The sequence below is a fragment of the Rhodamnia argentea genome, chromosome 5, assembly GCF_020921035.1.
Source record: "Rhodamnia argentea isolate NSW1041297 chromosome 5, ASM2092103v1, whole genome shotgun sequence".
Classification (NCBI taxonomy): Eukaryota; Viridiplantae; Streptophyta; class Magnoliopsida; order Myrtales; family Myrtaceae; genus Rhodamnia; species Rhodamnia argentea.
In genome coordinates, this window is record NC_063154.1 from 5,086,072 (window position 1) to 5,102,338 (window position 16,267).

A 16,267-nucleotide genomic window follows, 5' to 3' on the forward strand; every position below is an offset into this window, starting at 1 on the left:
GACTCACTCGAAAATGGGTTGCATGTTTAATTTGCTGAAACTAAGAAAATGGAGGTTTTGTCTTAAACTCGTTTGGCAAAGACCGATCAGATCCAACTTTGATTAAAGGATAATGACATAAATCATTCCCTCAACAATGGCTCGATTTGCAATACTATTTCTAAACTCGTAATTTGTTCAACGTGGTCCATCGCCTTTATCCCAATGCGCAAATGTGATCCATGAACTTTTAATCCTATATTCATGGTAGTCTATCAAGTTCTGGTACTACGTTCAATTTAGTCCATGAACTTTATGAACATTGAACAATATTGAACGATTTCATATGGTTCATGGACTAAGTTGAACGTATACCAAAAGTTTCGGGACAACATTTAACAATTTAAAAGTTCAAGGTCGATATTGCATATTGGATTAAATTTCAGGGGACCAAATTGAACAAGCTAAAAGTTCAGGGACCATATTTTACGTTGGGATAAAATTCAAAGATCATTCGTGCCTTTTTCCCTCGTATGTAAAGACTCCCAATGCACTGTAGTCCACGCTAAAAAGAAAAACTCGGATATTATCCGTGCGCCGGGACTAATGCCATCTACTGCACAGCCCATTGAGATGTGCTCATACAGAATGTTCCCCCACCCTAGCATCTGCCTTCTCTGAGAACTTGTGTCGCGGGTAGAACCGACGTTCTCCTTAATATACCGAGAAATTATGTTTTATTGATTAATTTTTTCAAGCGATCATTTTTGAAAATGTGTTTTTAAAATTTTTATTTTTCACGAAACAAGCGCAGCCCAAATTCAAGCAGCTGTAGTTGTCGACCTGAATAACTATATAGACGAGTAAAGCGAAGCGAACTATTCAAATGTCAAAACTGAGCTGGGCCAAACGCTTTTTGCATTCTTCTATTGAAGCCCGTAGGTTCCACGGGCTTAGTGATCCAAGAGATGTTACGCTGGCCCGGCCCATCTTATTGACGATGAGATTAAAGCTTTTCTTCCGTAAGTAGCCGAAACGGGGAATGTCGCCGATCATGTCGGATTGCTTCTCTTCTTCCGTTGATCCACCGATCCCGAGTCGTTAGACTCCGATTCCCATTGGCAATTCGCGGTGGCGCAAACCTCGCTGCGGCGGCGAGCTCTCTCTCTGTTGCCTGTGTCTGCGCTGGTGTGAGCACGAATCGAGCTCCGTCGATCGCGATCTCTCTCGTGCCTGCGAGCTTGTCGAGGTGTGGGTTTGGATTTTCTTAGCTTCATGGAGCTCCATTCTGTTGTTCCATTCGATATTTCAGTTGCGCGCACCAATTGTTTGATAAAAATCCTAAGTTTATGGGAATCCTGTTTAGTGGGAACTTTGAATTGCTCGTAGGGTAGGGTTCCCTTTCCCATTTCGCTCCCCACGTTATGTCGTTTTAGGATGACGTGGCGAGCTTTTCGTCTCCTTTGGGATTTAGTTGTGGAAGTTGAGATATATTGTGGCCCATGCGAAATGGTTTATAAGGTCCTTATGATACTATGCTTGATCAGTGGTTTGGTGGGTAATTGCTTATTCTGGATTCATTTATTTGTCAGGCAATGTTATGGGAAGAGTTATGATGGATGGACTTAGATTGTAGTACCCATGCGAAATGGTTTATAAGGTCGTTATGATACTATGTTTGATCAGTGGTTTGGTGGGTAATTGCTTATTCTGGATTCATTTATTTGTCAGGCAATGTTATGGGAAGAGTTATAATGGATGGACTTAGATTGTAGTACTCATAGTGAACTCCGTAAGAGTATCTAGTTGCGTGATGAAGTGCTTCTCGATGAATAAGTAGTGCCATCACGATTGACTGATGATTTGTGATCGAGTTGTAGCATGATTAATTGTTCATTATTTGCATCCAAATTGGGTTTCTTAAAATATATGGATGGGTATTGAAGATTGTACTCTATGGCATCTTCAGTCAGTTACTTTGAAAATCACAATCTCAAAATAGCTAGTGAGACCTAATCCTGCCTTTTCCCATTATTCGACGTACTTTTGAGTTTTCTGTGGTTTGGTCTTGTTGCCATCGTGACCACGTAGGAAGCACAGATCCTGTGGAGGTCCTGGCTTACATCCACTGCACTTGGAACATTAATGGGAGGATGCTTTGACTGTGTGGATCAACATCTCGTTGACAGGCTGATACTTAATTCGGTTGCCATGGATAGAGAAAACTCTTCTCCGACTAGATCCAAATGGAGAAAAGTGGCGTATGGAGGGATGCAGCTTGGATATGACGACAATTACACGGACGAGTCTTTCCTTGAAGATATGGTCACGAATGCCAACGTTGTCAAACGGGATTTGCTGAAGGTGATGCGAGACTCGGTTTCGATTTCTCAATACCTATGCATTGTTGTTCTAGTCGGTGTCGTTTGGACCTACACCCTGAACTCTAGTCTCAGTGAAAAGTCTCTCCTGCTTATCGATGCGAGCCTTTTGATGTCGGGGTTCATGATTCTCCTGCTCACAGAAAAGATGCTCTCACTCAATCAGCTCCTCCATTATTTAGCGAATGTTGCCTTTTTCACATCCGGGTTGTACGTCTTGGCTCCTATCTACAGAACTCTAACAACGTCCATAAGTTCGGACTCCATCTGTGCAGTAACTGTTTCACTGCTGATCATCCATCTATTCTTACACGACTACTCGCGGTGCACGGTACATGCTCCAGGAACCTGCAAAAATCCTACCTTGACCAGTTGCATATCCCTAAATGCCTCTATTGTGGCTTCAGTTTTCATTGCTTCTCGCCTTCCTTCATCCGGAAATGTTTTTGCTATAATGCTGTTCTCTCTCCTCATTTTTCTTTTTGCCCCTTTAGTCACTGATTGCATAAAGAAACAGTCTTTTGGTTTACATCTCCTGTTCTCGTTAGTGTTAATGGTAGTTAGTTTGGCTTTTGTCTATAAATTGCATCGGGTGCTTTTCTTCATGTTTCTAGTTTTGCTGGTTTTTGTTTCCATGGTATGCCCTTATTGGCTTATAAGGATACAGGAATACAAGTTTGAGATCAATGGCCCTTGGGACGAGGCTAAGCTCTGTTTTGATGTAACCGACTGAGGCAAAAAGTGAAGTTTCTTATTCCTTTTTACTCTACATTTTCTCCGTGCGGAAATTCGCAGCAGATGAATATGTTGTGGTATTTTTCATTTTCTGTTGCTTCTTTTCTCAAGCTAGAGATGATTTGAATTGCACAAGGAGTTTGGTTCGCCTTAGGCTCAGCCCGAGCTCGCCTGAACTAGACAGTTCGATATTGCTGGCACAACTTAAGTAGGATGTGAACATAAGTGTCATAATTTTTTTTTTTTTTATGACTTGAATGATATTTTAACTTTTCAATTGATAACTTGAGTGCATCCAAGCGATCAATTGAAGTTATGGGCGGGCGCATTTTTCTAAAGTTATGGCACTCAATTGATCAATTGAGTTATGATATTCAAGTGAACGATTTTTTTTTCCCCTGAAGGATATGGCATTTAAGATTGTCGGAAAAAAGGATATGCCATTCAAGCGAGCGTTTTACAAAAGTTATGGCATTTGTGTTAATTGAATTGATTTTGCGAGGAGAGAATGAAATTGATTCCTCTCTCATCCGAAAATTTTCTCGTTTCACTTGTGATGTCCAATTCCATTATGATAACTTGCACTATCGGAACGAAGGTAAGTCGCACTATCAAAATGGAAACTCGATAATGTGCGACTAGTTTTCCATGGGAAAGACAGACAAAATGCGAAAGGAAAGAATCACGATGGATTGCACGTGGTGATCTACATTTACGTGAATCTGTAGGGAGACATCTTTGCGGAGGCATTATATACATTGATCATTCTACTCTGAGCTTGCAAGCGCCCGCGCTTGACAATTTGTGCTCGCTCTGTTCGGGGAGGGTAAGCACTAAGCAGGGCCGCGGATGCACCAAACTCGGCGCATCTTAATCCGAATCTCGTGTTTTCTTGGGACGAAGCCGTCCTTTTCGCATATATCAGATGTCCAGTGCGGCTCCGAAATCCAACTTCTCAGCTTCCTACAGGAGACGTTCTTGATTATTAAGCAAAGCCAAAATGATTCTGACTCACGGCATAGCAACTCGGGTGGTATAATGCTTATTCTGCTTAGCCAAACAAAGAAATGAAGAAGCTCTGCCGAAAAAGGCGGCTTGCTGATGAAGAAGCAGATCCGTTATGGCGGCATCTGCCGTTAATAAAGGAGGGAGCGGAAGAGGAAGGTGAGAGGAGTTCATAAATAAATCGAAAAAGCCATGTGAGATTCCGAGAGGGCGAGGGGAAGAAAGACACCGCAGGTCAAACCAGAAACAGCAATAATGGCTTTTTTAACGTTGGGTAGCGCCGAGACTGCCGCAATCCTCGACAGTGGAAAGGAGCAAAAGAAGAAGATGAAAGAGCCCCACCACCAACTCCTACCGTCCTTCATTCCCATCATCGTCACCTTTTTCTTTTGTCTTTCTTAGGTTGATATCTCCTAGATTCTATCGGGAACATATCGCAACTCCCACTCTGTTCCTTCTTTTCTTGACTCCCCTCTGTGTTGATGGCGGTTTCGGCCTTCAAATCCACTTCAAGAAGAGGCGCTTCTGCCTCCGGTAGCTCCGGCGCGACGGCGCCGTCCCCTTCCGTCAGGGAAGCTTCGCGGGATGCCCAGAGGCGAGCCTCTCCCAGGAGATCAAGAAGCGTGAGCGCCTTCTCCAGGGTCGCCTCGTCCCCCGAGTTCTTGAACAAGAGAGACAACCCTCTCTTCTGCACCGGCGATTCCCCTCCTGAAAACGAGACCTTGTCCGAGAAGTTGATCAGGGGTGGTGGGAATTCCGGTGGTCTCGAAACAAGGATTGTTGGGACTAAGGCGGAAGGGAGGAGCCCAGGTGTTGTGGATGAGAGGAGGGGGAGATCAGTCTCGAGGAGCGGAGGTGTCGGGTCGAATTTGTTGGGAGATAGGAGGGATCTCGGTCGGAGCTTGTCCAGGGTCGACACGAGGCGGCGGGTCCGTTCTGTGTCGCGGAATCCGGTTTCCAGAGGTCATTTTGTTAGCTCTGAGGTCTGGTCCTTCCTCTTCAATGAAGTCCTGGAATTTTCGGGTGTTTGATCTAGTATTGAGCTTGTGTTTGTGGGCTTTTTTCTTTTGTTGTGGTCAGGGTGAAGTTGAGCCTGAGCATGATTCATCAACAAAGTATAGGAGTAGTCGTTCTGATGTTTTGGATCAGATGAAGAATTCGAGGACTTGGACTAGCCAACACCCGAGTATTCAGCCACCTGATGATTCTGCCACAAGTTTGGTAGGAGCTCGCACAACCTTCGTCGTGCGCAATCTGAATATTTAATGGAATTAAACTTTAACTCATGAAGATTCATTTTTGAATATGTTTCCTATTTTAGTCTTCTTTGCATTGGGAAGATGGAGTTTCAATGGGTTCTCTTTCTGGAGTAGAGGAGAGGACCATTAAAGCAGTCTCTGTCTCTGAACAAATTAAGGTAACAAACTAACTATAGTTGCTCTGCTGTTCCTTTCCTTCATAATACAGCTTCTCCAATGTTATAATCCCCAAGTTGAATTTCACTGCTTATAATGTAGTTCCCATTGTGCTATGACTGCAGGCAGTGCGGGAGGATCATTTAGGAGGTGATGCCACTCCTAGCAGCATTTATGAAACAGTTCGATCTGAAGTGAGGCGAGCAATCTCTGATATTCAAACTGACCTTGAAACTGTAGGTCCTATTGTTATTACATCCATTTTCATAGCTCTTTTTTCCCTTAGCAAATTCAGTGACAATGTAGCATTTTCACCAGTTTAGTTCTTCGTGGAGTTCGTATGGCATCATGCTTATTCTGGGTAGAGCTTTCCACATGACTGGCATTGCAGGTTACGTGATCCAGCATGCCTTCTCAGAATTCAAATTTACAAATTTCTTGAATTTTCCTATCTCATACTTCTTAGGAAGGATAAAATACATTGTGGAGCTGAAACTAGCAGATGGCACTCTGACGTTTTGATTCTTTTGACTAAGATGAAGAAATATTGTTTTTGCATTTCAAGCTTTGCGTTTGCTTTCCACATCACTTTATCGACTTATACAACCTTGAATTGAGTATCATGGTGAGGTGTCCTTTCATCCGACCATGGCATCCCATAGACAGAAACGGTTCTCACACTTGCGTCCATCTAAATCTGAAAATATTGTTGCCAGTGGTGAGTTGCAAAAAGTGATGACTACTTTAGAAAGTGACTCTGCAATTATCAGAGAGTTTTCTTATCCTTAAACCAGAAGAAAATAAATGGGCTGGACCCTAAGGAAAAGTGCCGTGGAGCTTTATCAGACATGTTTTGTTATTTGTCATGGCAGTTGCCATTGTCATTCTTCTTTACACTAGCAACTATGTGCATGAAATTATATGCAAGTTACATGCATATGCATGCAGACTTTTGAACGAGCTTAAAATTTCAGCTACTCTTTGTTCATTGTTAGGATATCTTGCATGTGTAATAGGCCTATCCGAAGAATCTTAATTTGTAAAAAGGGAAGTTTAATGGATGATATATCTCATGTACTGGCTGTGAAAGACAACATTGCACGACTAGTGATTGGTGGAAGACGCAGAGTGGATAAATAACATTTGGGAGAATTATGGCCGAAAATAAGAGTCATTTTCATCTCCAGAGGTTGCAGTATGTGGTTCAGCAAGCAACCTCTGCCATTCTTTATTGCTTAGACCGAGCAAATACGTCTGTTTTGTGCAATATTGACTTAGTATTCTTGTGCTGTTTCTTCTTACTTGATAATGCAATGTTCTTTGGGCCTAATTCTATTGCTCACATGAGCTCTGTGAAAATGGCACTATTACTACTGTGCCCCTCTGCATCTTCCAGAAACTCCTATAAGAATGGTAATAAAGCTCTTTCCCTAAAAAGAAAGTATGGAGAACCAAAGCCATGGAAATAAGGAAAAACATTAGCAATGACTTCCTGTTACCATAGATTGAGAGGTGTTTGGGCCATATGGTGTCACTGGCACACTAGGTGTTGTCTATGAATTGGGAGTCTGATCAGATCTGTGGTCACGTGTGTGCTCTCCTTGTTGAGGATCCATATGCATATTCACGCATCTTTTGCCATGCCGGATTGAGGAGGGTTTTTTTTTTTTTGGGTCAGAAGGAATTGAGAATGTTTGAAGTTCCAGTTTTATGACATTTGTTTTTGGATGCTTGTCATGAGCATGTAAGTGTGTTGGAGATAATGTCCATTTCAATCCTTCATCAATCTTTATGGAGCCTTTTTGTGCTATATATGTAATTAGGCCATACGAAGGAGCAATACCGCTGCCCTTGGAAGCTCCAGCGTCGTAGATATCCCCCCCGACCTTGTAAATCCGGGAGCAGTTGAACTGGTCATGGACATCAGGAGGGAATATGCAGAAAAGCTTGAGGAGGTGTTTCCCCTTGCTCAGGGTCTTTTCAAACAAGCTCTGTAGTAATTTTTGTGGAGAGACTTTAAGTTTATTTGATTAAATGTTGACTTGTTATCACTCGGCTATCACATCTTTGTAGTGAACTGGTGCTATCATATAAAGTTTTTCCGATTGTTGGATTTGTAGCTTGTGGCATCGTCTGGCAGCTTATTTCTTTTTGCCACTAAAATTGCCTATTGACATTGACTTGCAGTCCCAAGAAAGGGCCAGAAAACTAAAAGCAGACTTGGCTGTTGAGGAGCACCGTGGGCAAGAACTGAGTAGAATCCTGAAGGAAATTCTTCCCGATCCAAGAGCATCTTCTGGACAAAAGTCTCGCCCAGGACGAAAAGTGAGCGCTTCATCTATCCTCTGTTTGAGTTTTTGTTCCTTTTATTAAACAGGTTAAAGCGCGAGTTAGATTCCCTTGTTTAAAAAATGTATGAGCTTGATATTAACCATGTAGATGAAAAGCTTCTCGCTTCTTTTTAAGTTTGTTTATGCAATTCTTTAAGAAAATCTTGGCTCTTTAAGTGACGTAGGAACATAATTGTGTAAAAAATGTTTCCAGAAGCTCGTTAGGAACGTCATAAGATCCTCATGAATGTGATTTGCACGAAGAAAACCATTTGTAAGGATTGTAATGGTGTTGTTTTGCACGATGATAACTTCATGCATTTGTTAGATCACCGTTTATATTGATAGCTCTCTCTCTCTCTCTCTCTCTCTCATGTGATTTATCAAAACAATGACAGGGTAGCCTTGAGAGAAGAAAGATGTCTAAACGCTTGACAGAAGAAGCCCTGGCGTACTTTGATGAGTGCGTCTCACTGTCGACATTTGATAGTTCCGACTTCTCATCGCCAGAAGATCCACCACTCAAATTAGTTGGTGATGCTAACCCCTTAAATGAAGGCGGATCAGTTCGTGCATCAAATTTGAGCGCATCAGCCATGCATACTCCAAATGGTCATGTCAATGAGAAACAGGTCTGTCACCATGCTTTTCGCTATATCCTTGGCCTTTTCTGCTGTCATCTACGGTGAACACAAGAGATTCTCAAATAGAGAGTCTGGTTTTTTTGCGCAAATCGCATGTGAAGATCAGATATCTTGTGGCAAATGAAAGGGGGGCAATTCAAGATACAGTGAGATGGTTTTAATGTTGTGAATGGAAATTGGTTTCAACTGTGCAGCAATCATTCATGGAGAGACGGTTGGAGCTCGGTGGCAAATCCTCAAGAGTAGCTGTCGGATGCAGTAATGAGAATTCTACCTCAGAGCCAGGTAGTTCTGAAAGTACTAATCGGGAACTGGGATGGAAGCACAAGTTCTCTTTCTCAGGCGACACATTCGAATACTTTGACCTTCGACGCGATGTCAGCAACTGCGTCAAAGGCACGAAGAACCGCTCTAAGAAGGACGATAGTAGCACGGCAAGTACAAGGAGCAATTACTTCCATTTCGACGAGTACGACTTCCACGCCTCGATGCAAAGCTTGTTGGCGGACAGGGTGACCCACAGAAACCGTTTGGAATCCGGTGGTTTTCTCATTTGTGGTGGAGGGGTCACAGTATCATTCTCTCCATTTGGTTCTTAGTCAAAATGATTCAGGATGAGACCAGCAGAAGTTCATCCAAGTACAGAGAGACAAAATCCGCCTAGTGTAATCATCTAATTGCTGTTGTGGTTTGCAGTACAAGAAAGTTATTTAACCTCAGACCTTGGTTAGCCTGAACCCAAGGGTTGTGCATTCTGAGTTAGGCTTTGGGTTATCTTTCGTTTCTTATTTTTTTTTTTTTTTTGGTCAAATATATTATTATTATTATTTTTTAAGCTCACCCTCTGTCTTCCTCTTCTGAGGTCTTCGTCTTGCGCGTCTCCCAAATTTGGTAAACAACTTTAGATTAACTGCATACAAGTCAGAAAATTCACCGAATATGGTAACGCTTCTGGAAATAAATTTCTGTTTTAGAAATGATTTTAAAATAGAAATCCATTTGATAATGCAACTTTTAAAACAGAATTTGATTTGGTTACGCAACATTACATTTCTATTTCTTCAATAAATTTCTACTTTTGAAATTATTTTTTAGTCGATTACAACATTTTTAGTCAATTACAGTAGTATCTCTCTCACTTTGACCTCTTTTTATTTTCAGCACTTCTCTTTCCCAACCAAGCCGTCGCTGATCGCCGCTCACCACCAGCCGCCTTGCCCACCGCCGACCACTGCGGCACCATCGTTGTGCCATCGCCACCTGCCGTCACCCACAACCATCGACCGGCGATGACGTCGCCCTCCGCCGGCCATCGCCACCTATAGCCTTTGCCCCTCGCGATCATTGCCGCCGGTCGCCAACCACCGCCGCACTACCACTACCCGCCATCGCTGCCGATTCGCCCTTTTTGGCCGTTGGAGCAAAAAATAAAAAATAATTTTTTATTTTTAAAAAGTAAATAATATATTTTAATAATAAAAATTATTTTTTAAAGAAATTTAAACAAGATTAAACATGAAGTAGAAATTTTTCGGCCGCTAATAATAATTTTTCGTAAAATGTTTCATGTTTCTAATATTTCAAAGTAAAAATTTTCAATCGTTACCGAAAGAATCTCTTATCAGCAACAAAATTAAAGTGTTGCCATGCCCACCCTTAGAGACCCATCCATTTCTCTCATATGTAGTTCCTCTCTCTCTCTCTCTCTAAGGTATGAGACAGAGCAAGAGAGAGGCCAAATGACCCATCCATGTCGTTCATACGTAGTTCCTCTCTCTCTCTCTCTTTCTCTCTCTCTCTCTCTTTCTCTCAGGTTTGAGATAGAGGAAGAAACAGAGGCCAAATGAAAAGGCCTCCTACTCCATCATCTTCTCCGGCTACTGCTTCTGGGTCTGATCCTAATGCGATTGGAGCAAAAACCGAAGAAGAGACGCGCCCGCAGAGCTCGAGACGCTGACGAACCTCCAAACGGTGATGAGCACAGCACGTGCAGGAGGAGCTCCATTTAAAGAGGAGTCACCAACTCTCTCTCTCTCTCTCTCTGCCTGAGATTTCTCATCTTGTTCGTGTTCTGTAATCCGCATGGGGATGCGGCGATTTATTAGTGGGTGGAACAGGCACAGATTGGACAAGGAGATTTGAAGCCCACATGTGAGATAAGAGTTCTTGGAACAGCTCTGGAAGCAGAAGATCGTAGCGTAATTAGAAGTCCCGATGAAGCCGATGATATCTGGGCTGTGAATCTTTCGAATTTGACATTTTCTCAAAGGATAATGACACAAATGATTTATGAACTTTGACCAAATATACAATGTGATCTATGAACTTTTAATTTGATCAATATGGTTTCTAAACTTTAGCCAAATGTGTAATGTGATCCCTGAACTTTCAATTTGGCCAATATGGTTCTTGAACTTTTGGAACACGTTCAACTGAGTTCTTGAATTATAGGAAGACGTTCAATATAGTCATTCTATTGATTCAAGTTCATGGATGACATTGGATATCTTCTTCCTCCTAAAACACCAATATTTCCAAATTCTTTTTATCTCACTAATGCTCCAAATCGATACCAATGACCCGAAAATGCATTCCGTTAGACCTCCATCTACAATGTCCGTTAAAAAATTCGACCTCGATAGTGCGATGGCGGCGGCGATGCAGCCGTAGATGCCGCCACATCGGATTTTTAACAGCTATACGTTTGGAAGTCTAAAGAAATGTACTTTTGGGTCATCGGTACAAATTTTTTATATTAGCAAGATGGATAAAAGTTTAGAAGACCTAGCATATAGCCGGCAAATTTCACGATTCTTGGTGGGATTATTGTTTTTTTATTTTTATTTTGATAATGGTTGTCTATATTTTCTAGCCAAAATTTGAAATTTATGTGAATTCATGCATATAATTTAAAGAGTTATTGGCTGCAAGAGATTGCCTTTGGCGACAAAAGTGGCGCACGTGTGAAGAATTCCTCGCTTTTTTTTGGTAATTGTGAACAACATTGTATTAAGGCTAAAATTGTTGGAATTTGGCGGCTTCTATATTTACACATTTACGGCGAGCTTGAGATTTATTGGGTATTTTTGTGAATTTAATTTTTATATGCATGTAAAGTGAGATTTCTTGAATGAAAATAAAATTTGGGAGTTGTAGTTTCAGTTAAATAAATAAAAATGTCATAAGAAATGATAATTCTTTTATTTTAAAAAAATCATAACCGTACCTTCGCAGGTACTCAAGAGGAGGTTGCAGAAGCTTGCGACATGGCGGCGATCTAGTACCGAGGGGGCAAACGCCGTCACCAACTTTGACGTCGGCATCTACATCGACTGCCTAAAGAAGAAAGGCATCCCCATCGATCGCTTCAGCTCTGACCAACTACCTCAATCGCCGCAACCGCTTCTAGATTGCAAACACGATGATGACAGAAATCGATCACGTTCATCTGCTGCCTAACCGCATTAGTAACCCCAACCACTTCGAATCGAAGCTTCTGCTGCGGCAGACGGCGAGCTTACATGGAGCTTTTGCGCCGACATGGGCTTCGCGTAGCTGCCGATTCCCTACCTATCGGATTTGTTCGACGAGATCAACGGATTCGAAGATGACATCGTTCTGGAGTCCGGGAAAGAGATCATTCATGGAGGTGCATTGATGGAGACTAGTGATCCGAGCTCCGGAGCCGATGACGTGGACATGTCTGGGAGATCTGATGGCGGTGCTGGCGGCGGCGGCCTCGAGAAGTTGCACTAGTGGTCATTGGTCAATACTCAGAATAAGATACTTCCAATTCTTTTTCACATTTTTGCGTTTACTTTTACTATTATTTTTTCTGATTAACTTAGAAATATTTAGTTAATTTGACTTTTACATAAAAAAAAAAACAGCTGATATTGTTAAAATACAAAGATAAAATAATGATTACATTTATCTCTCGAGTTTAATAAGTCCACAAGATACACACGGACATTCCATATCTTGGGCTCGATAATTATACGAATGGTGCGACAAATGAAGCAATTGCACAATAAAAAAAGAATGTGATTTTTTTTTCTTTTTGCGAGATCGCATGAAGTCTCACAATTTTCTAATTTGGTTAATTAGAAGTGACTTTACTTTAACTCTTCTGCCCTTTTTCACCGTGAACAAGTACTAAAAAAAATCTTAAACTTATTAGTTTATATCAATTCAGTCCTAAACATATCAATTGTGCCAATTGAGTCATAAACCTTTTTACGATTTGCCAATGCAGTCCATCCGACTAATTTTAATTGGAAATCACTATCATAAATGTCAACATTCTTACATAACACGACCGGCGTTGACATAGACAATTTTTTAATTTCTTTTTTTTCTTTTGTTTTTCAAAATGTGGGTTGCGACGCCCTCACCCGCACCGGATGAGGGTCACCGGCCCTTGCCTGTGGCCGGTGATGGTCGGCCCGCCTAGAGTTGTAAAAAAAAAAGGTAAAAAAAAAAGAGAAGAGAAAAAGAAAAGATATAAAATTCAGAATATAATATTTAAAAATTATAAATTTTGTCCGTTTCAAAATCGGTCGTGTCACATATGATGGTTGGATTCCATATCGGTGACTTTCAGCTAAAATTGGCCGGACGGATTATATTGACAAATCATCAAAAGATTTAGCATTCAATTGATATAATTGAAAAGTTTAGAATCGAAATTGCAGAAGTACAAAAGATTTACGATATTTACTTAAATATTTTCCCTTTTTTTCGTCGTCCTATTGTTAACAACATGGATATTTAATTTGAGGATAATTCTGCTTTCATATATTCAATCTAGAATGAGATGCACCAGTGCATTAAAAACTGTATAAGTAATCATTACCAAGATATTTAAACAAGTCATTGTAGAAAATATCGTGTATTGTTGAAAAGGTAATATGCGAGAACTTGCGCTCCTTCAGCTTTCTTTTTCATTTCGCAGCTCACGTACTAAAATCATTTTAAATATACAAAGTTTGACTTTTAAATCTTCATAATATTCGAATTTCTTCTTTTTTAAAATCCAAAATTTTTAAATGAAAAAAAAATTATAAAGTTTGTCCAAAAAGCAAGAACAGATTATTCTTAAATTTTTTTGGGCCAAACCGACAAATTATTCCTAGTAGAAACTATCGCTTAACAACGTGTAGTTTGTTTTTTTTTTTATAACATTATCTTTGTCGTAAATGGGAGCAGTTGTTTTGCTTCTAATTCTATTTCCAATTTCCAACGATATTGTATGGCGGTCGATCAAGTATGTAATTGTTTTATTAGCCAGCATAATTCTTTTCCTTATGCTTTACATTTATCAAAGACAAAAACCGCTTGGGATCGCTTGAGATCACCATGGAACGGGCCAAAATCTTGAAAATACATGTTCTTATACTATCAAAAATTCAAAAAAAAAAAAAATTATAATCATGACTAATATGGCTTAAATAGAAATTTTCAAAAAGTTGGAAGAGAACACACTTAAAACTGCAGATAAGATTCCGCTCGAGAAGAAAAAGTAAAAAAGGGCAATTAATTGAAATTAAAGATAAGGAGTTTCCCTTGAAATTTTACATCAAGTGGAATTCGGAAACCTAATCCAAGAATCTATATAAATTATCCACGCCAACCGTAACACCTAGACCTTCCTGAGTTCACACACGCAAGCATGCGGTTCGTTTGTTGCGGCGCCCGCGGGGCTTCCAAGAAAGGGAAACTAAGGATGATCGCCGGGTCGTGCTACTTGCCGAGGAAACGGGCCGTGTACCCCGACGGCGACGACGCGCACTTCATATGCTCCGAGAAGAGCACCATCGGCGTGTCGGACGGGGTCGGGAGTTGGGTTCGGTCCGGCGTTGATCCCGGGGAGTACGCCCGGGGGCTCATGACGAGCTGCGCTGACGAAGTCGGGAAGTGGGAGGCCGGATGCGTGGACCTAGAGTTTGTACTCAATGCGGCTTTCGACAGGACCCTAGTCAGGGGATCCGCCACGGCGTGTCTATTGACGCTGGCCGATGACGTACGTCCTTTTCTTTCAAACCTTCGACTAATTAGTGTTCCTAAACTGATCGCGAGCTTCTGCTGTGTTTCTCCGTCGCAGCACTGTTTGCAGGTCGTGAACGTGGGCGATAGCGGGTTCGTGCGGATCCGAAGGGGCGAGAGCGTTTACCGGTCACCGCTCCAAGAGTACGGTTTCAATTGCCCATATCAGCTTGGAAGAAAGCCAGGGCACAGCTCGCCGGGATCAGCACAGGTAAAAGAACTTCGAGATTTGCATCAGAAAGTTTCACATAGCTTGCTCACAATGTACTGAACGGACGGCGAATCTTTACGTGTTTTTATCGGCTAATCCCGTATTCAGCATCGTACTGAACGGACATGTCTAAATTAAAGCGCAACGGATAAGCGATTCAGCAGCTTTCTCGTAATTTCTTTGGCTTGAACGCGAAGTAATATTTCCGGTCCGACTCGATAACGATTTTTATGTGGATGTCCAGAGCTACAAAGTCGAAGTACGCAAGGGGGACATCATCGTCGCCGGGACGGACGGGTTGTTTGACAACATGTTCGTGGACCAAATCAAGGACGCGGCGGAAGCTGGGATAAGAGCAGGCAAGGATCTTGGGGACATCGCATCTTCGATAGCCGCTCGAGCGCATGCCAATTCCCTCGACAAGGCCACGAGGACGCCCTTCTCCAAAGGCATGGAGGAGCACGGCAAGGAGCACCGCTGGGGCAAGGCCGACGATATCACCGTCATCGTCGCTCGCATTGTAAGGGATTAGACTGATCTGTCCAGGACATGCTTTGGAGGCATTTTCTTGCGCAGGCAAAGAGATGTGCTTGCTTTGATTCTTTTTGAGAGATCGCATGAACTCTCGCAGTTTTTTTTTAATTTGGTAAGTTTGAAGTGACTTTACTTTAACTCTTCTATCATTTTAGGTAAAATTACCAAAAAAATCCTTAATCGATTGTAATTGTATCAGTCTAATCTTAAACCTTTCAATCAAGCCAAATGAATACTAGACATTTTTATGATTTGCCAATATAGTCAATTCGTTCTAGAAATTGGATGCCAACCTTTCTACGTGACATGACCGGCCCTTGGACAATAATAATTTCTTTTCTTTCCCCTTTTTTTTCCCAACTATGAGCCAGTGAGGGCCTCCGCCCCCCTCCCGTGGCCAATGAGGGCCTCGACACCCTTGGCCAAACCAGGCAAGGGTCCATGGCCCTTGCTTCTGGCCGGTGATGGTCAGCCATTGACCTTGCCCTGCTTAAAGTTATTAAAAAAACAAAGAGAGAAAAGAATAGAGGAAAAAAGTAAAAATAAGAAATAAAAAGTTCATAATAAAATATTTAATTTTTGACCGCGTCATATTTCTGATTAAAATTCGCCGGACAGATTATATTGACAATTCATTAAAAGGTTTAGGATTCAATTCATATAATCGAAAAGTTTAAGATTGAATTGACACAACAAAAGATTTAGGACTTTTTTTGTATACTTTTCCCTTTTTCATCTGTCACTATATTAACAACAAGCATATTTTATCTAGGACAAATCTGCTTTGATATCACTGACCATTCTTAGCATGAGAACGATCAATGAATTAAAAACTATCTAATTAAGCATTACCGAATAGATGATCGTAGATATTCAAACAAGTTAGTTTAGATTTTTTTTTTAATTTTTGTGTGAGTGCATATATTCCGTATGGGCCGCGCTTTTTCCACTCCTCATTTGGTTTTGACACTCCTTATTATAATGTTTT

The 16,267-nt window shown here is 41.3% G+C and overlaps 3 protein-coding genes across 5 annotated transcripts; all 3 read left to right on the top strand.

Moving 5' to 3' along the window:
• The first annotated feature begins 1,095 nt into the window (after window positions 1–1,095).
• On the top strand, window positions 1,096–3,124 carry LOC115753975 (phosphatidylinositol N-acetylglucosaminyltransferase subunit C). Of its 3 annotated transcripts, none has more exons than XM_048279429.1 (3): window positions 1,160–1,228; window positions 1,886–1,947; window positions 2,071–3,124. In XM_048279429.1, the coding sequence occupies exons 2-3, from the start codon at window positions 1,936–1,938 to the stop codon at window positions 3,091–3,093; spliced, it is 1,035 nt and encodes a 344-aa protein (XP_048135386.1). In that variant the 5' UTR covers window positions 1,160–1,228; window positions 1,886–1,935; the 3' UTR covers window positions 3,094–3,124. The 3 variants fall into 3 exon arrangements, with proteins under 3 accessions (XP_030548718.1, XP_048135386.1, XP_030548708.1); XM_030692848.2 differs by lacking the exon at window positions 1,160–1,228 and adding an exon at window positions 1,236–1,500 and having other exon boundaries at window positions 1,640–1,947; XM_030692858.2 differs by lacking the exon at window positions 1,886–1,947 and having other exon boundaries at window positions 1,096–1,228.
• Window positions 3,125–3,926: 802 nt separating this feature from the next.
• LOC115753622 lies at window positions 3,927–9,248 on the top strand. Its single transcript, XM_030692318.2, has 8 exons — window positions 3,927–5,083; window positions 5,181–5,321; window positions 5,422–5,517; window positions 5,641–5,751; window positions 7,339–7,470; window positions 7,703–7,840; window positions 8,244–8,477; window positions 8,684–9,248. Exons 1-8 carry the CDS (start codon window positions 4,583–4,585, stop codon window positions 9,086–9,088), a joined length of 1,758 nt encoding a protein of 585 aa, XP_030548178.1. The 5' UTR covers window positions 3,927–4,582; the 3' UTR covers window positions 9,089–9,248.
• A 4,912-nt stretch (window positions 9,249–14,160) lies between these two features.
• On the top strand, window positions 14,161–15,277 carry LOC115754647 (probable protein phosphatase 2C 80). Its single transcript, XM_030693743.2, has 3 exons — window positions 14,161–14,511; window positions 14,605–14,745; window positions 14,990–15,277. Exons 1-3 carry the CDS (start codon window positions 14,161–14,163, stop codon window positions 15,275–15,277), a joined length of 780 nt encoding a protein of 259 aa, XP_030549603.2.
• Window positions 15,278–16,267: the final 990 nt, after the last annotated feature.